Consider the following 21,397-nt stretch of genomic DNA (forward strand, 5'->3'; position numbering starts at 1 on the left):
ATACAGGGGCCAGCCAACTATGGATCATGGACCAAGTCCAGCCTACCACCTGTTTCCATAAACTTTTATTGGAATGCAGCCACGTCCACTCATTTACATATTATCTATAGCTGTCTTTGTGTTACAATGGCAGAGTTGAGTAGTTGTTTCAACCGAATGGCACACAAAGCTGAAAATATTCACTATCTGGCTCTTTACAGAAAAAGTTCACCAACCCCAGGTCTTATATAGTACCTTCAGTAAACACAGAAATTGATACAAAAAAACTATGATTACTGTCATTACAATTTGGGGTAGGACTACCATTAAGGATATATTTAATTGTGGTTTTTCATATTCCTTAAATAAAAATATTTATGATAAAAATTTTATGGTGTATTATGGCTAACAGCTCTTGGTGAAATATTTTCCCACTATGATACCTCTGTAGATAGAGAAAGAGATAAAAATTTCACCACCAAAAAGTAAAACATCCAACCCCCTGCCACTGCTATGAGGAAGTCCCATTGAGCATAAGACATTTTATGGCCTTTCTTTGCTGTGTAAACCTAAATAGATATAAGAACCATCACGTCTGCCTAACTCTGCCTTTTATACCAAACACAACCCAGATTCATCCCTCCGGTGTGTGGCCACAACTGTTGGAAGCAGTCAGAATACCAGTCCTCACCTCCCTCAACATCTTTCTTGCTACATCTAATCAGAGCCCATAATGTAAAAAAAAAGGGGGGGGGAGACTGGGAAGTATGTGTGTTGGAGGAGGCAGAGAGAGTGATAAAAAGTAGCAGGATAGGACAATGCCTCAACTGAAAAGCACATGGTCACTGAGGGAGGAAGAGAGCCTTTGCAGCGGTGCATACTGGGGATTACAGTTTTTTTGTTTCACATCTTAAAAATGTAAGAGGGCTGAGCAGTGGAGGTAGAAAAAGATCCAATCTTAGTACAATAGGGACATACTAAATGGAAACCCTCAGACAAGGAGACATATTTCTTAGCATCTGGCTATGGATCCAAGAAGGGGAGTTAGCCAGGGGCAGGCCACTTACCCTTGCAGCTTTCGAGCAGTGGGTATGGACAGATTTCTCTTGATCAAGGATAAGTAAATAGAAGGCAAGGAACTTGGGAAAAACCCTGAAGAGCAAACAAAACTAATAATGTTCTGAAGATTCAGAGAAAGAGTAGACTTCTGAAAACTACACCTATAAGATCTTAAAAAAAAAAAAAAAGGACTTAAAGGCAATTTTGCAACTTCAGTAAGATGCAAGAAAATGCAGTCTTTATTAAATGGAAGCAAGCAGCAATAAAGAAAGAATAAGCATTAGTATAAAAAACTAGATGAACCAGTGAGAGGAAAAATAAGGAAGAATTAAAAGAAAATTAAAGTGAAATAGTCAAATTAAAATCAATACTAGAAGTGGTAAATACAAACTCAAGAAGCTCTCTCCATATGAAGAGGAAAGACACAAAGTGAAAAATGGTAAGAAAGAACATGATTGATAATAAGGGGGAGGGGAGCAATCCAAGAATCATTATAACTTTCTGGAGAAATGAGAATAATTGGAATTAATATGATTAAATCAAAACCATAACTGGAGAAAGCATTTAAAAAACTAGAATACAGACTGAAAGGGCTTCACCATATTCTAGGCAACAAGGTGAAAAGACACCTCACCTAGAAATATCCTGAAAAACTTTTTTGATTATAAAGATAAAGATACAACCTGCAAGAATCCAACAGACTAAAATTAGCTGAACACAATGGAATAGAAAGCAGACAGACATCAGACTTTCCCACCAGGGCACTAGATTTCAGGATTCAGTGGAAAAGAGTCCACAGAGTTGGGATGTGAAGAAATTAATAATGGCTCCCAATTTTTGACCCCTCCAATTATACCTAATGTATGTGGGCAATAAGAAAATGATTTTCAGGGGCGCCTGGGTGGCTCAGTCAGTTAAGCATCTGACTTCGGCTCAGGTCATGATCTTGCAGTTCATGAGGTCGAGCCTCATGTTGAGCTCTGCTAATAGCTCAGAGCCTGGAGCCCGCTTCAGATTTTGTGTCCTCCCCCCCTCTGCCCCTCCCCTGTTTGTGCTCTGTCTCTCTCTCTCTTTCTCAAAAATAAATAAACATTAAAATTTTTTTTAAATAATAATTTTCAAACACTTAGTGGCTGAGAAGACATACAATCTTCTACCTTTCTTGAAAGAAGATTCAAAGATGAGGTTCAACCTACTCAGATTAATCAACATGGGGAATGGAAAAATTATAGTATTTTAAAAAATTGGTGGTAATATCATCAGAAACAACTCTCATCAGATCGAACAGACCATTTTAATGTACCTACAAAAATGTGGATGGGTCAGAGCTCTGTTCACAAGGCATCTGGACAAAAGTTGAAAGCAAGCAATTTCAGTATAAATTTACATCCCTCCCTAAGGGAACAACACCCTGTTTGAACATATGATATTTCTTTTTGTCAGAGATTATCACCAACTTCTCTTTTATTGTTATTAATTTATTTTTTAATTTAAATCCAAGTTAGTTAACATAGAGTGTAATAATGATTTCAAAAATAGAATTTAGTGATTCATCACTTACATATGACACCCAGTGCTCATCCCAACAAGTGCCCTCCTTAATGCCCATCGCCCAGTTAGCCCATCTCCCCACTCAACACCCTGGCAGCAACCCTCAGTTTATTCTCTGTATTAAAGAATCTCTTATGGTTTGTCTCCTTGTTTTTATCTTATATTTGCTTCCATCCCTCTATGTTCATCTGTTTTATTAATTCCACATATGAGTGAAATTATATATTTGTCTTTCTCTGACTTATTTTGCTTAGTATAATACACTATAGTTCCATCCACGTTGCTGCAAATGGAAAGATTTCATTCATTTTGATTGTTGAGTAATATTCCATTATATATTATATATATAATCAGCATTATATATATTGCTGAGTATATTCCATTATATATACCACATCTTCTTTATCCATTTGCTGAGTAATATTCATATATATATATATATATATATATATATATATATATATATACATACACACACACATACCACATCTTCTTTATCCATTCATCAGGCAATGGACATTTGGGCTTTCTCCATACTTTGGCTATTGTCAATAGTGCTGCTGTAAACATCGGGGTGCATGTGCCCCTTCAAATCACTCCTATATCCTTTGGATAAATACCTAGTAGTGCAATTGCTAGGTTATAGGGCAGTTCTATTTTTAATTTTTTGAGGAACCTCCATTCTATTTTCAAGAGTGGCTGCAGCACTTTGCATTCCCACCAGCAGTGCAACAAAGATCCTCTCTCTCTGAATCCTTGCCAACATCTGTTGTTGCCTAAGTTGTTAATGTTAGCTATTCTGACAAGTGTTAGGTAGTAGCTCATTGTGGTTTTGATTTGTATTTCCCTGATAATGAGCAATGTTGATCATCTTTTCATGTGTCTGTTAGCCATCTGGATGTCTTCTTTGGAAAAATGTTTATTCATGTCTTTTGTCCATTTCTTCACTGGATTGTTTTTTGGGTGTTGAGTTTGATAAGTTCTTTATCTCATATGTCATTTGCACATGTCTTCTCCCATTCCTTCAGTTGCCTTTCAGTTTTGCTGATTGTTTCCTTCGCTTTGCAGAAGTTTTTTATCTTGATGACGTCCCAATAGCTCATTTTTGCTTTTGTTTCCCTTGCCTCTGGAGACGTTGAGTGAGAAGTGGCTGCAGCCAAGGTCAAAGAGGTTTTGGCCTGCTTTCTCCTCAAGGATTTTGATGGCTTCCTGTCTTACATTTAGGTCTTTCATCCATTTTGAGTTTATTTTTGTGTATGGTGTAAGAAAGTGGTCCAGGTTCATTCCTCTTGTGTGTTGCTGTCCAGTTTTCCCAACACCATTTGCTGAAGAGATTGTTTTTATTCCATTGGATATTCTTTCCTGCTTTGTCAAAGATTAGTTGGCCATACCTTTGTGGGTCTATTTCTGGGTTCTCTGTTCTGTTCCATTGATCTATGTGTCTGGTTTTGTGCCAGTGCCATACTGTCTTGATGATTACAGCTTTGTAATATAGCTTGAAGTCTGGACTTGTGATGCTTCTAGCTTTGGTTTTATTTCTCAATCTTTTCATTGAGGGCTGATTTGTGACCCAGTATGTGATCTATTATGGAGAATATTCCATGTGAACTTGAGAAGAATGTGTATTCTGCTGGTTTAGAATGAAATGTTCTGAATATCATCTGTTAAGTCCATCTCGTCTAGTGTGTCATTCAAAGCCATTGTCCCCTTGTTGATTTTCTGCTTAGATGATCTGTCCATTGTTGTAAGTGGGGTGTTGAAGTCCCCTACTATTATGGTACTATTATCAATGAGTTTCTTTGTGATTAATTGATTTATATATTTGGGTGCTATCACATTGGGCTCATAAATGTTTACAATTGTTAGATTTTCTTGGTGAATAGACCCCTTAATTATGATATAATGCCCTTCTTCACCTCTTGTTACAGTCTTTATTTTAAAATCTAGTTTTTCTGATATAAGTATGGCCACTCCAACTTTCTTTTGATGACCATTAGCATGATAGATGGTTCTCCAACTCCTTGCTTTCAATCTTCAGGTGTCTTTAGGTCGAAAATGAGTCTCTTGTGGGGCACCTGGGTGGCTTAGTCAGTTAAATGTCTGACTTTGGCCCTGGTCATCATCTCACGATTTGTGGTTTGAGCCCCTCATCAGGCTCTATGCTGACAGCTCAGAGCCTGAAGCCTGCTTCGGATTCTGTGTTTCCCTCTCTCTCTCTGCCCTTCCCCCACTCATACTCTGTGTCTCTTCCTCTCAAAAATAAACAAACATTAAAAAAATTTTGAAGTAGTTCTTGTAAGCAGCATATAGATGGTCTTGTTTTCTCATCCATTCTTATACCCTATGTCTTTTGATTGGAGCATTTAGTCCATTTAGATTTAGAGTGAGTACAGAAAGATATGAATTTAGTGCCATTGTGTTGCCTGTAGAGTTGATGTTTCTGGTGATGTTCTCTGGTCCTTTCTAGTCTTTGTTACTTTGGTGTTTTGTTTTGTTTTTTCTTTTCTCCAAAGAGTCCCCTTTAAAATTTCTTGCAGGGCTGGTTTAGTGGTCACGAACTCCTCTAGCTTTTATTTGTCTGGGAAACTCTTTATCTCTCCTTCTATTTTGAATGACAACTTTGCTGGATAAAGAATTCTTGGCCACATATTTTTCCGATTCAGCATGTTGAATATATCCTGCCACGCCTTTCTGGCCTGCCAAGTTTCTGTGGATAGGTCTGCTGCATATCTGATCTATCTTCCCTTATAGGTTAAGGACTTTTTTCCCTTGCTGCTTTCATAATTCTTTCCTTATCTCTGTATTTTGTGAATTTGACTATGATGTGCCTTGTTGATGGTCATTTTTTGTTGAATCAAATGGGAGTTCTCTGGATTATCCCAGCCTCTAAAATGTGATTACAACCATGAAACAAAAAAATATATCCACATTTGCCTACAAAAAAATTGGAATGAATTACCCCCAAAATATATGTGGTGTTTTTGAATGGTAGAAATATAGATGATCATTTTCTGCTTTTCTGCCTTTTCCAAACTTTGCTTAGTAAGTACAGATTCCTTTTACAATTTAAAAGAAAAAAAAAACTGTTACATTAAAAATCAAGTTTTTTCTGGAGCTCAAGACCTGGAAATACACTTTTTCTGATGGACTTGTGTGTTTTTAACACTTAATGAGTTAATGCATATAAAATAGTTGCAATCATGTTCAAGTCTGTTAGTGACTATTGTTATTGTGATTATTACTATACATAAATGTTATATAACTCAACATTTTGGAAGGCTATATAGTATAATGGTTAAAAATATGAGTCAGGTGGGGCACCTGGGAGGCTTAGTCAGTTGAGCATCCATCTTCGGCTCAGGCCCCATGATCTCACAGTTTGTGAGTTTGAGACTTGCATTGGGCTCACTGCTGTCAGCACGGAGCCTACTTCAGATCCTCTGCCCCCCTCTCTCACTGCCTCTCTACCACTCACCCTTTCTCTCTCTCTCAAAAATAAATAAACATTAAAAAAAAATATGAGTCGGGTGTGGCCTGTTGAATTTGTGATGCAGAATTGACTAGGTTAGAAGCACTGCTACTTCCTAACTGTGGTACCTTAAGCAAGTCACTTAAGCTCTCCATATCTCAGTTTTATCTACCAGCAAGAGGGGATGATAATAATGGTTCTTACTTAATCAGGTTTTTATGAGAACTACAAAGCCCTTAAAATTAATGACTGGCACATAATAAATGCCAAAACTGTGGTGATGGTGATGACGATGATGATGGTAGAAGGTAGACAGTGGGGATGATGTTACCATCAAAAGCCTAAATTTTATAATGCCCCTTTATATCATCAGAAAATCTCATATTTAACAATAATATTAAATCAAGAAAAATATTTCTAAATAATCTGAGAGTTGTTTTTCTAAAGTATGTGATGGCAAAAATACAAACTTAATGATACAAGAGTGATTAAAATCAACCTATTTTTAAGCCTCCAGAATGCTTGTATATCAGCTAGCTCTAAAGTATGGTACCAAATTTCATCTTTTTAAATTAATTATGTATACCAGTGCAAACTATATGTGAGTGCAGTGTTTGAAGCTAGAGTTTGTGTTTAATGTTTTTAAAAATGGGAACTAGCACTTTCAGTTATTCCAATATCTATCCCCCTAACATGCAGTCCATTAAGGTTTCAAAGATGTAAAGCAGAAGGCTCACAATGTGGTGTTTCCTCCATGCCTCCTCCCACTTTCCTTATTGCAATGGTGGCAAACCGCTTAATTACCCTTCATACACAAGGGAACTGAATCCTGGAAAGTGCTAAATCAAAATGCCCCAACACTACAGCGTCCTCTGAATGTGAGATATTGTGCAACTCTACAGAGAAGCTCATTTGTAATCTCAGCACTGGGAGAAGACTTTGTGATGAATTGGGAGATGTGACATGAGCATGGTGGTTGTGGTAGGGTGGGTAATACAATCTAGTCTTTCAATTAGATACATTTTCCCTTTATTTGGCATTTAGCATTTCTTGTCTAATTGCCTTTTGTCTGCCTTTAAAAATATTGCCCAATTGTCACAATATGCCATGTTATTGATTTTGTTTTATTTGACACAAAGTACTGCTCTGTATCAACTGAATGTTGGCTTCCAGCTTTTCCTTAGATCAAAAATGAGCTGTTTTTCAACTGGAGGCAAACTCCTTTCATGGTTATCTGTCAACTGCCAAGGAACATCCATAGGAGCCTCTGGAAGAGTAAAAACTATAAAATACCATGTATACCACATTTATTTGCCATTGATTTTCTCTTCTAAATTTGTGTGAAGAGTCTAATGTTTTGAAAATCAGATGAACTTTAAATGAAGAACAAAATCCCACCATTTTTTAAAGCTTCCCAGAGAAGATTTGAATAACTTGAATCATTATCTTATAAGAATTAAAAAGTACACATCTGGATAGTCATGTTCAAAGACATGCATATGTCTTTAAAAGCAAGACTATACCTATGCACTGAGACACAATACCTGATCGTATTACTGGCTTTTCCAGATGTTTAGCTTGACATTTTTGCAACATCTGCAACCGCCTTCTTTGTAGGTACCCTCAAGGCTCACTTTCATTACGTAAAGATTAGCCTAAATGGCTGATAATTAGACCTATCTATAGCTTCTAACAGTAAAAGAAACATCTCAAGGGTGATCTCCAAAAGTATAAGGAAAACAAAACTGCCTTTGCTTCTTTTTCCTAGTACTTTTGAGGCCTGCCTGACAAACTCAGAAGAGGCTCAAATTCCTGAACAGTGAAGTTAATAGTCTATGAAGGATCCATTTAGAGGCTGTCTTCCTTACCTGGTTACAAAACAGAGGTTGACACTGAGCTGTGAAGCACTGGGCGACCCCATTTCTACACACACATTTAGCACACCGACTCAGTGGCCAGTCTTCCCCATCCTGGAATACACGGCCTTCATAGGAACAAGGTTCTGGAAGGTCAGAAAAAATAAGGATTACTGGGGGGATTGTACTTGCTGATCCCAGGGCTGACTGCATGGGTGTGTAGCCAGTATAGTCACACAGGGCCCTGTGGTTGGGGGCGCTCAGACTTGGGGATTAAAACTCTGCAGTCAGGGGCACCTGGGTGGCTCAGTCAGTTATGTGCCTTACTCTTGATTTTGGCTCAGGTCAGGATCTCAAGGTTTGTGAGTTGGAGCCCCATGTTGGGATTCACCCTGGGGAGCCTGCTTGATATTATATATAGATGATGATATAGATGATATAGATATAGATAGATATAGATTAGATATATAGAGATAGAGATAGAGATAGAGATAGAGATAGATATATGTCCCTCTCTTTCTGCCCCTCCCTTTCTCTCTCTGTGTCTCTCTTTCAAAATAAATAAACAAACTTTAAAGAAAAAAAACTCTGCAGTCACAGTATGGAGTTCTTAATAACTTCCTAAGTTTTGTAAGTGAAGTCTGGTGAGACAACGTAACATGTGCTGGGGAGCCTCAACATGCATGGTCCTGCATTCCACTACCCCCTTGCCTTCCTGAGATGGGTTCTCAGCCACTTGCTTCCAAAATCACACTCAGTTGATGCGGAGAACAAAGGCAAAAGAAATGTAAGAAAAGATTAAATTTCCTCCGCAGCCCATTGACAAATACTTAAGACAGGGTGACCTTCCTCTAGGAACTCAGCTGCCTTGATATTAATGCTTTGTTAAGGGCAAAAGGCAACCTTAGTCTGACATTAGCCCGACCTCCAGGATCCTATAAGTCTTCTTAAACTTATAAAAATCCCTTTAGAAACTTCCTTTACCTCTACCACCCCAACCAAGATATATGTTAGTAATCATCCTCCAAGCATATGGCCCACTGATATCCATCTGAAGGACCTCATGTCTAAGGTTTTACTAGACAGTAGTAAATGATCCTAACAGCAGCTAGCTCCTCAAAGTCCTGGAAACCTTGCTTCCAAATTCCTTAGAGACTTATGCTATCCCTAACCCCCTTCCAATGAAAGTATATAATCAGTCACTCCTCACAACCCCAGCGCAGTTCTTTCTGCCCACAGATTCAGAAATCTGTGTTTTAATAAAACCACATTTTTTGCACCAAATATGTCTCAAGAATTCTTTCTTGACTGTTCATTCCTGGACCCCGACATCACTGTGAACACTGCCATCTTGCACCCACAGCAGGGACCTGGATGCGGGTGCTAGGGAAGTACATGTGCCCTACGCACTAAGTAGCAGGATGTGGCCCTGGGGTGCCTGTAAGGTCTCTACCCGCCCGGGAAGTATCCCCACGCCTGAAGGAGTAGGTGATTAAATCGCAAATTAAAAACTTGACAGTTGAGAAAGACCACAGAAGAAAGACCCACTGCCTTTTGAACAAGGGGCCCTGTATTTTCATTTTGCACCTAGCAAATTATGAAGTTGGCCCTGGCTGATCCTCCAGTCTCTCCAGGCAAAATGCTTCCAATATGTCTTTCTCATGGAGGCCAAGAAGAAAGCCTCTTAAAGCATAAGAAAGGATCCCACAAATTCAGCCAGCCTACTCACCACCCACAAACTCTGTTGTTCAAGTATTTTTACTTGCAGGGTTATTTGGCCCAAAGCAGCTAGCTGTCAGTCCTCTTCTGGTGGATGACATCTGAAATGTGTGAGGCAAGCATTGTACTTTCATCATTTCCTAAGCATATTTTTTAATCCCTGTAATGGTTCTCCAGAGTAACGGATTGCCAGGAATGGAGTAACAGGGGATGAGAAAGAAACCAGGGTCTTTTCAAAGGGAAAAGGCAAAAATAAGAGTGTAGCTTCCAGGTATTATTAAATAAAAGAATATTTTTTGTAATCATATGCCAGGAGAGGATGTAATGCAGTAATGACAATAATTTGTATTTGTCGTGAAGTATACACTATTTAGTTATAAAAATGGGAGCGACATATAGTCCTAAACTGTAATAAAAGGAGGACTTGAACCAAGCACGGACTCCAAGGAAAGGACCTGGAAATGTGCCCCTGGCTTGCTGAACGGGGCCTCGGTCTGTAGGCAGGCATATTCTCCACAGTGAAGGTGCCATAGAGACAAATGAGTTACCGGCTTCTTGCTCTGTGTGCCTTGGAGAAAGATGTTATGTCATTTCAAAGACCAGCCAGCAGAATTAGTGCTAGTGATGCTACATGGAGAAGTGATTTGTTCATTCTTCTCTCTGCCAAGAGGCAGAAGGAGCTACGTTGGCCCTTATGGAACCATATCAGAGAATCTCGTCCCTCCTCTTTTTCCTTCTTGGGAGCTGCGTATGCAGAGGGATGCATCTGGCCAGCACAAAATAAATAAATCAGAAACTTGCAGAATCCCAAATCTGGAATGGAGCTTGGAGATCAGTTCCAGCCTCACTCTCTGCAACATTGCTTCTGCCAAGTGCAAGGATCCAACTTGGTTCCAGTAAAGAACCGGGTTAGGGGTCTTTGAGCCACACTGAGCAAGAAAAAGTTGGGATGTCACCACGTAAACCTCAAAGGCAAAGAGGGTTTCTTTCCAGAAGTTCATACTCACTCCCAGGGCCCACACAGACTGGGCAGCAGCTCCCTTCGGGGATGAATTCCAGCTCCTGCTGTGTGCACAACAGCGGTGGACATGGCTGGGGCATGCATCGGACTTCCCCATGCGTACACGAGCACACACTGCACGGGGAGGAGGCCCACTCTGTCCCATGCTGGGGGTGAGGGGAAAAAAGAATAACAAGGTTATTGTCAGAATATAGCTTTCATCTGACCAGACAGAAGCAAACCTCTTACACAAATGAAGGACAGTGCTCAGGAGAGATGGAAGAAGGCTCTAGGCTTACAAGGTTAAGACCAGGATTTATAATGTTCCAAGCCAGAGACCAATTAAAAACCTGAATTTTCTTTTCTTTTTAGTATCCCTAAGATTTATATTTGAAAATTTCAGAAATGCACAAAAAGAAAATAAAAGGTACCCTAACCCCAATCATTTAAAAAATTCTATAAAGTCTAAAGTAAAATATACACACATATACATACATATATTTACTGAATTCTTTATAATGGTCCTATTATTTTCAATAGCTCTCACTCTGTTCCTCTTTCTCTCTCTCTTTCTTCTTTCTCTTTTTTTGCCTTTATTTTTTAAAACCCTGATTAGTTCCCATATTCCTCTTTTCCTATCCTTCCTCCTCCCTGTCCCCCTCTGCCTCTCTCCTGCTCCAATAATCTTTAGGTCCTGGGGAAATACGACAGCCAGCAAGAGGCATCTGCTTCAGCCAGCTCTTCCACAAACTACAGAGCCAACTCTGAGCCCATCTACATACACAGAATGCTGCTAATCCACTTCAGGTTGGGATATGATGTTCCCAAAGCTAGCACTGTATCAGCGATCTAACAGATCCCTGTTTCGAGTTCTATGACTTACTGAGTACCAAAAATATTTAAATGAGCCCCCCTCAGATATGATGCAGATTGGGGGTGGTGAACACTGAATATAAAAAGCTACAAATATGTTGATTGCCTGGGGAAGTCGCTGTCAAAATATGGCAGAATGGAATAATGGTGGCCTTTTACAAGATGTGTGTGTGTGGGGAGGGGGGGGATAAGTTTAATGAATGAAATTTTCCTCCTATAACATTTTCTTAAATATTTGGAGACTGATTTCCTTTGCCTCTATTAAATGCAACATATGATGATAACTGATCCAGCACAAATCATGTATAGATTTCTACTAAAAACATCACACATTCCAGGTGCTCAATCACCTAAATATAATCTGGGGATTACAACTGTGCGACTGAGAAGCATAAAAAATAAATGTCCCCTTGCTTCTCAAGCTAGCATCCAGAATAGTTATTCAGCATTCCCAAACACAAAAGAACTCTGTCTTACCTAAACAAGTCAGTACCCCTTTATTCTGCAAATTACAGCCAGGTTGCAAGCAAGCCACGTCTGACGTTACTAATAACCTGTGCTATTATTATAATGATAGTAATAGGCACTCACAGTCATTCAATTATTTGGGAACCGAGTCCTCACCTTACTGTCATGAAGATTACTTTCTTCTAGATGGACTTACTGGAGCACAAGAGAACAATAATGCAAGTATGCACTGAGTCAGATGCATCAAGTGTTTCCTTGGAAGCTCCCAGCTCAGCCCTCCCTGCCTTAGGAACTGTGGGTGAGTGACTTAATCTTTCTAAATCTCAGCTTTCTGGTCTGAAAAACTGAAATGGTATGACAACATCCCCTTCACTGGGTTACTATAAGGATTATATGAGGTAGTTTTTTAAAGAGCAGGCAAGGGAGAGGAAGGGTGGCAGGTAGAGGGTACTCAATCCTCTCCCCTCTTTCCACTGTGTTGAGTTCACAGCCCTCCTCCTCCTTTTCACACCCGTGTGCCATCTGTGACCATAGAAATGGACATAAATATCAAGGCCAAGTCCTCTACCACCAATTTTTATTTCTGCTATAATTAAATATAAAATTTCAAATTTAGTACAGCATATAAGTGGGCAAGCCCACAACTTGCTAATAAACTATTAACTAATAAAAGATAGGGGGCAAGTCACCTTTATACTTTGAAAAGCCTAAGCATAAAAGCAAAGACAGAAACTATAAGAGAAAAACTGATAGGTTCTAATGAGTTAAAATTTTATTTTTTTAAGTTTATTTATTTTTGAGAAAGAGAGGGTGTGTGTGTGCACAAGCAGTGGAGGGTCAGAGAGAGAGGGAGACACAGAACCCAAAGCAAGATCCAGGCTCTGAGCTATCAGCACAGAGCCCGATGCAGGGCTCGAACCCACGAACCATGAGATCATGACGTGAGCCGAAGTCAGACGCTTAACCAACTGAGCCACCCAGTCGCCCCTCTAATGAATTAAAATTTTAAAAGTCTGTCAAAAATACATTATAAACAAAGTCAAAAGGCAAATGACAAGCTGATAAAAATTGCAAATTATATTAATTAGAACTAAACTCTATTATATAAAGTCATTTCCAAGCAGTAAGAAAAAAAACAACAGAAAACAAGCTTATAGAATATTTAATGCTATAAATTGCAAAGAAATACTAATTAAAATAAAATTGGATAATACTTCTTAATATCAGATATGGGAAGAGTTTAAAATTCATAGTAGTGTTGGTGAAACAGCAGTGGAATGGCATTTTCTCCTTCACAGAGCCTTCCCTCACCACAGCACCTGGAATACTCAGCCAGGTGGGGCTTACCCAGGGTAATCACACCTGAAGAAAGGCGGCACGAGCCGTGATATTCCCACTGGATTTCTCATTAGACACAGACAACTTAAAATTGAATTTTAATGATCACAGATGTCACAGCTTCAATAATCAAAACCTTTAGATGCTTTGCCTGGGTGGCTCGGTCGGTTAAACGTCCGACTTCGGCTCAGGACATGATCTCACACTCCGTGAGTTTGAACCCCGCATCAGGATCTGTGCTGACAGCTTCTAGAGCTCAGAGCCTGGAGCGTGCTTTGGATCCTGTCTCCCTCTCTCTCTGCCCCTCCCCTGCTCGCACTCTATCTCTCTCTCTCAAAAATAAATAAACATTAAAACAAATTAAAAAAATCTTTAGCTGCTTTGACCGACTAATTTCACTTAAAAGAAGTTATCTGAAGAAAGTGATCAACAATACACAAAATGTTTAAATATAAGGAATTCCATTTCGTTGTTCTTTATGTACCAAAGTTGGAAATATGATCATGAAAATTAGAAGCTATACAAATCCCTAACAATAGGAAATCATGTTCTCCAAGGTGTGCCAGGGAACTATACACAACACGTTATATTTAAAAAGACATAAACTGTACACACAGTATAATTATAATTACGTAAGAACATATATCTCTATCTATCCATCTCCCCTGCTACCTCCTCTCCAAAAAACTGAGAGAACACCGACAGTGATTTTCATAGCTTGAGAATTACCAATGATGTTTTTTCTGCTTATACACTTTTTTATTTTCCAATTTTCACCATAAACATATTTTTACTTTTGTCGTCAGAAGGCAAATTACTGTTTAAAATATCGAATGAATCATTTATATGTCTTAAATAAACTAAAATGTGAAGGCTGCATATAAAACAGCTTGAAGTGAACTTCTTTATCTATTAAAAGTCAGAAGATTGCTTCTAAACATCTTGACATTTCACTTCATTAAAATAAGAGCTTGTTCTGTTGCTACTAAGAAACACTAACAGTTGTTTCTTAAACATTTGCAATCACACGACCTTTCACACAGAGACCACAAAAATTAATTACGATAACAACCTGTCAATCACATTTTTTCATCTGTAAAATGAGAGGGTTGTGTTAGCTAATCTCTTCAGTACCTTCAAGCTCTCTGATGATGTGCATCTATTATCTAACTCAAGAGACATAAAACAAGGCAGGGGATTCTCCCTTCACAATAAGCTTGAAAATTATGGGAATAACAGCAAACACTTGGTAGGGAATCTCCAATGCTTGGTGTCAAAGCCACAGAAGAAGATCCTTAGGGTGATCCAAAGGGCACAGTTTCTCTCTCTCCTCTCTCTGCCCCTCCCCTGCTTGTGTGCTCGCGCTCTCTCTCTCTCTCTCTCTCTCTCTCTCGCTCTCTCTCAAAATAAATAAACATTTTTTTTAAAAAAGGGAGGGCGGGGAGGGGCGCCTGAGTGGCTCAGTCCGTTAAGCGACCAACTCTTGGTTTCAGCTCAGGTCATGATCTTATGGTTCTTGAGTTGGAGCCCTGCGTCAGATTCTGGGCTGACAGTGTGGAACCTGCTTGGGATTCTCTCTCCCTCTCTCTCTGCCCCTCCCCTGCTTGTGCTCTCTCTTAAAATAAATAAGCATTTAAAAAAATAACAAAGTGCACAGAGTGATGAAGACAAACTGCTCCCACATCTCTCTTGGGAAAAAGTCACATAAGTCCACTCCATTTTCCTCTCCTACACCTATAGCTAAAACAGTGATGCCGCCCTGAGCAGAGGCAGATTAGAGATCAAGGGGCTTGGCACATGCTGATATATACATATATACATTATAATTATAATATAATACAATATAATTATAATATAATTATACTTATAGAATTATATATATATATTTATATATAATTTCCTAGTGTTCTCTATACCCATTTACAAAAGCCTCACTTTTTATAAACACTGTGGCAGCAAAGAGAGCTTTGTAAATTCAAGGAATAATAGATACACAAAGCAATGCCCCCAGATCTGGTTTTAGCTGTGTCATCTTAACCTCATTAATACCTTTTGAAAATATGAGATTTTGACATGGGACAAAAGTGCATTCTGCAGACAACATCTTAAATATATTCTTTTACATAGCCAACTAATAAGTCGGCCTGGCTGTTGACATAAGTCCAAAGGAAAGATAAGGTCATAAAGTACTTGCCTGGCTTACTGACGGAACAATAAAATAATTTTTCTTTGTATAATTTGTTCCTGTTATGAAGTTATAGATCCAGAATACTAACTATCTGGGAATGTTCAGTGCATATTATAATTACATCCTCTACTTTGAAGAGAACAAGGCTGCGGAATTCAATATTCATTTCTTCCTTCACACACATAAATTAGTACTGTTAGCGTCACAGACGGCAAGGCGAGCAGACCTCTCTCCTCTATTCAATCGAATGTGGGCACTAGGGCATCACCACTTTTCTTTTTCGGTGAATCTCCACACACTATCTTCTCAGACCTGACATTATCTAATGATGGGATTCAATTAGTAAAAAAGGGAAAGAGAGAGGATTAATGGTCCTCTTCCCTCCCTTTCACAAGCTAATTTGTGGGGCAAAGAACAGGGAAAAGCATTCCAACGCTCTTTAGGAAAACATATTTCAGGCTTGTCTCCCTGAATGGTTGGCAAGGCTGGGCAGAGATCCAAACACTAATTTGAAGGGATAGCTTTCGGGAGGTCATGGATGAAATAGTCCCCCAAATGCTGGCTGTAATAAGCCCGTGTAAGACTCTCAAATAACCTGGAGTCAGCCAAATGGCTCATGTGTTTTCCTCACTCCAGGGAAGATGTCGGGACTTGTCCTGACTTGTTAGAAGGCTGGTTGTGTAATAAGCTGTTTACCGTGCAAACAAAGGTGGTCTTCTAGTGAGGCGAGGCTGTTTCATTAAAGGGTGGCCTCCTAGTGCTGCCCTGGGCTGGACCCATCCTTGACTTTCCTTTGCTTCAACCCTATTCTCTTGAGACAGTATCACTTCAACTAATTCCCCTCCTGCCACACTTCCTACAGACTCTTGTAAAGCCCTCTCTTAGGAGAAAGCTTTCACCGTGGATCACCATTCTAAAGTTCTTAAAATATCGGGCTATTTTGTAGTTACAGGGAGAGCATCTCCATGACCTGCCCTATGGGATGCAAGCCAGAGGCTAAAGAGAAGATTATTGCTGTTCCATGAGAAAGGAGTGCTCTGGACTGCTTCCTAAGCAAGCAGAAAGGGTCAAAAACAAACAAACAAACAAAAAACCCCCCAAACCCTCTAAGATTCAGGAAAACACCTAGTGATACAAGCAACAAGGTGAGAGTTGGAGCAAACCCAGACAAGTATTTAACCCACAGAAGAAAACAAATAATATTAAAAAGGCTTTGGCAAGAATCTAGGGGAAGTGAAAAAAGTGAGAGGAAGGAAGGGCAGAAAGGCAAGAAACATGATCATTTCAACCTTATTAAGACTAAAATTAGGAATTTTTTTTTGTCTCCGCTTAAAAAAATCATTATTCTATCTCTATTTGAAGAAGTAGACCACTAGAGATTTTTTTCCTTCAAAATAGAGTTCCTGAAATTCAGCTTTTTCTCACTTACATCAAGTACCAGAAATATAACATTTTCTGAGGAGTACGTTTTGAAAGTTGCATATGGGAAAACGACACATGGATATGTTCTTACCCAGTTTAGAGCTTTCCATGTGATGTAATACAGCAGAATGGGGTAGGGGAATGGGGGGAAGAAGGAGGGCTTTCTGAACTCTTCCAGAGAAAGCTGGAGGACAAGAGGATTTCATTTCTTAACGAATCCATCAGCAGATCGGTGGTCCTAGAACCACCCAGCCACATAGGTCGTGGGTCAATGACCAGCATGCCATTGGGACAAGGAGATTGATAAGTTGGAGAAGGAATTTGTTCATTGTTTGAATCCTCCATTGATGTTTACTGAGCACCCACTCTGGGAAAAGTTTAGCATTAAGTGCCTGGTTAGGTGGGAAGCAAGGAAGATCACTACAAAGATGCAGAAAATACTGTCAATGTTCCCAAGCATCTTAAACCAAGATAAGAAGATTGTGCATGTGCAAAAATATAACACAAGAGAACAAGTGATAAATGTCATTAAACTACAAAGATTTATTGAATTCTGATTTTCCATGTCCCTAGTATCCTCACTCACTCGAGACGTCTGATTGTCCCCTGACCTTATTTTGGATACTAGGTGCTCCTTCATTTGCGAGATTCAGCTCGGTGCTTTTGACCTTGAACCACACACCTATTCAAATCATTATGACCTGGCATTACTTCCACCACCATTATGCTCTGCAGCACTTTCCATTTCACAGGGGTCCCCTTCGGCAGCAAGGTTTACACCACTCCACATAATGCAGACTGAATTGAGCAGCAAAGGGTGATATGTGGTATGAAGACATTCCCAGCATAGATCCTGCTTGGGTGTCTTTCAGCAACACATTGTGCAGAACTGAAAGAGTGGCTTCCTCAGGTAATTAGGAGACAGTGGCTCAAGGGAGATGATCCTGTCCCACGGGGAAAGTACACTATGCTCACCGAGTTTTAGGTACACACTCTGAATAGCAGCCTAGAGTGGGTATATCAAATCCCACTAACCTGAATGGGCAGAGGCATTAACTTGGGGAGGGGTTTGTATCAGGTGGAAGATGAGGATTAAAAGCAAAGAGCCTCTTTCTACCACATTCAACATCACCTACTGCCTCAGGGTAACGTTTAGGTGTAAGTAAAGATGAACTGTACCCATTCCATTTTCATAAGTCCTATAAGAAACCTTGCAATTGTACTTTTTAATCAGTACTTAATGTCTATAAATTAATCCTAAAGGATCTGGAATGACAAAATATAATAAAAGAACTTTAGGATTGATTTCTAGTATTGTGGTTCTAAATGGGGGTAGGTGAGCATTTTGTCCCTTAGGGGAAATTTGTCCATGCCTGCAGACACGTCTGGTTGTCAGGACTTAGGGGTGCTTCCAGCGTCTATATAGAGGGTAAAAATCAGGAATGCTGCTAAATATCCTACAAGGCATAGTTCGGCCCCACCACAAAGCCTAAAATGTCAATAGTGCTGAAGTGTAGAAACCTTACCATAATTGAAAGAGCCTTGAATTAGGAGTAAGAAAACCCAGGTTCTAGGTCAGGTTATACCACTTATTAGTAACAAGACATTGGGCAAGTACCTTAAGCTCTTCACAATTCAACTTTTTCATCTACAATACAGGAGTAATAAGATCTGCCCTATTCACTCACTCAGGGTTGTTTGTAATTATCAAAGGGAAACAATATATGTGATACAGAGACAAGGTGGTAACTTCATTATTCAGCATCACAACTTCTTCAATCAACATTGTCGAACTACGCTTTATAGACACAAACTCAATCTACAAATATTTACGTAGGACCTATGAAATAAGTCGAACCATTTTAATTTTATTCAAGAAACCCAAATGCCTATGGAAAGTCAGATGGGCCTCAGGTCCTCCACAGCCCAGGCAAAGAAAAAAACCTCTCTTGTCAACACAAGTTCAGCATTCAGCTTTCCCTTGTCAATGATCTACAGGCATAGAATCAACCATAGGTCAGAAAACACTTACCGCATAGATTTTCTTTTCATGATGGCAAGATCCGGAAGTCCTCAACACACACTCAGGGCAGCACTGGTTGGCAGCTATTTGAAGCACTTCTCCCTGAGCATTTAAAAACAGCTCAGTGTAAAACAGCAGCAGGAAACACACTCACAGTGGCTCATGGGACCCCAAGTCATCTCAGATACACTAAATTTCATGAGTTTCCACGGGTGACAACAGACGGGATAAACCAAATAAACTGACAAAAAGGATTCTCTCTGTCAAGATGATCTTTTCTCAAAGTTAAAACGAACCCCCCTGTGAAAGCAATTTCCTTGAAAATTGTCTACACCTCTTCACATGTAATGAAGTGGAGAATTTTATTCGCTAGAAATGTTCCATCTGAGTGTCACACAAGAAAAGAAGTTGGGGTAAGAGAAGAGCTGTATCTCCCTGAAAAGTTTGTTTCCCTCTGCTGAGGAGAGAAGACTTGGGATGCGGGTGGGGGTGGGGTGGCCACAGAACTGGCAGGTCTTCTAGCTACCTGTGGAGGCCTGCTGCAGCCGGTGGGGGGTGGGGAGGAGGATGAAGTTCTGATGTTCACTTTTACTGAACAGAGTAGCGAGGCACATGGGGCAGGGGACTGACAAAGCTGAGAGAGGAAACAGCATTGTTGTGAAGGTATCACGTGTACTGCAGAGAGCCAGCTAGAGTTCCTGGACTCCAATAAAGATCTACATTGTTTTTCAGGGCTACTGTAATTCGAATAGTGTTTCCTATCGAGATGCGATACTATCAAAGGAACGGGCTACCACGTGATATCCCGGGATCTCCTGGGAAGTTGTCATGTTAACTAACCATCCATTTGCCACTGTGAAGACTCCATCTATCCAAGCGTTATTAAAACTGTGGAGCAAAGAGCATATGTTTGTCTTTGGGGCCCAGTGATCCTCTGACTCATCTTGCTTTTCCACTTAGAAATCTTAGCATTTCAACAAGTCTTAAAGAAGTGACAGACTGGGCAATGAGTGATTTTGACCAAAAATGGTAAGAAAGCCTGCATTAGCCAGGAAATCACAGCTTGTCCACAGAATAAAAGTCTACAAAGAATTCATCCAGTAGAATATGTGTGTGTGTGTGTGTGTGTGTGTGTATGTGTGTGTATGCATGCATGTGTGTGTATTAATGTTTCTTTGATATTTGAGGTTTCTTCCATTTAAAAAAATGTACCTACAAGAGAATTCTAATTTTATGTAACTACATCCACAAGAGTGGGTGAGAAATGGGACTAAGATTTTACCACTGTTAATCCACAAGACAGATAAATACAATTTTATCTAGCAACAGTGATCACCAAATGCCTCCTATTTGCTTGACAAGAGATAAAATATACAATATGGAGTTTTATAAAATTGTTCATACTATGCAACATTAGTGACTTTTCAAAACAGTGCTCTCTGAACCCAAAAGGAAACTACACTTGTCTGATTTTCACAGTAAACTAGAAAACATATTAGCCTAATTTGCATTAAGAATTTCACACAGATAGAAAATAAGGTAATCCAAGTGTTGTTTATATTCTAACATGGAAGCAGGGAGCAAGGAAGAAAGGCAGATAAAATCAAGGACCATTTTATGCACCCAAATTAGTTTTGTTTTCTATAAAAACTTATTTTTCAGACTGGCCCTCAAAACTCATTTCATAATATAATATTATTTATTTGTGAACATCAGTGGGGGGCCCCAGCTTGAGTCTAACTATTGAACTTGTGGTAGAACATAAAAGAGGTGATTGGGTCTAAAGGAAGAGCAAAAGATTTTGCATGTGGGCGCTTAGAGAAGGAGAGACAGAGTTCTTGCTTCGTGACCATGTAACCTTGCATAGCCCTGTGAGCTGTGAGCTGCATGGAACATATAAACCTAGGGTTTGCATTGAGGAACAGTGGGAAGTAACTGTATGCTCAAGAGACATCAGTGAAAATTGCTAGGGTTTCTGGGCAAGATTACTTGCATAGGATCTACAAAAATCAACCAACAATAATTATGATGATCATTTGGTAAAGATAGCTAACACTTAACTGAGTACTTAGAATAGCCAGGTACTCTTGTAAGCATATACATGTATGTGCATATACATATACATATATGTGTGTATGTATGTGTACATATGTATTATGTTTGTATATACACAATATAGAATTCTCACAACTTAATTAGGTAAATAGTATTATTAGGTGCATTGAGGTTTGCAGCCGAAACCCCACATGTAATATGGTGTTCCTTTGCATGGTATTGCCCTCCTCTATACATATATATTCTCCAGAAATCCTGAGGAGAGGATTGGTCCCCACAGGACTGGGTTAAATAATTAAGGTTCTAAATACTTCTGTTCTCTTTTTCTCAATATTTTTCTGTCTCTGTCTTTCTCCTTATTCCTAGGTAGCTAGCTCTCCAGCTAGCTATTCTAGAT

The 21,397-nt window shown here is 39.4% G+C and overlaps 1 protein-coding gene across 2 annotated transcripts in view; it reads right to left on the reverse strand.

Moving 5' to 3' along the window:
- FRAS1 (Fraser extracellular matrix complex subunit 1) overlaps positions 1–21,397 on the reverse strand; it is a 426,958-nt gene that overhangs the window by 245,005 nt on the left and 160,556 nt on the right. For both annotated transcript variants that reach the window (XM_045056179.1, XM_023253019.2), the window contains exons 4-6: positions 18,955–19,047; positions 10,641–10,800; positions 7,927–8,060 (exon numbers count right to left, since the gene is read on the reverse strand). In XM_045056179.1, the coding sequence (XP_044912114.1) occupies positions 7,927–8,060; positions 10,641–10,800; positions 18,955–19,047 (387 nt within the window). The remainder of the gene's footprint in view (positions 1–7,926; positions 8,061–10,640; positions 10,801–18,954; positions 19,048–21,397) is intronic.

This window comes from Felis catus, chromosome B1, assembly GCF_018350175.1.
Source record: "Felis catus isolate Fca126 chromosome B1, F.catus_Fca126_mat1.0, whole genome shotgun sequence".
Taxonomy (NCBI): domain Eukaryota; kingdom Metazoa; phylum Chordata; class Mammalia; order Carnivora; family Felidae; genus Felis; species Felis catus.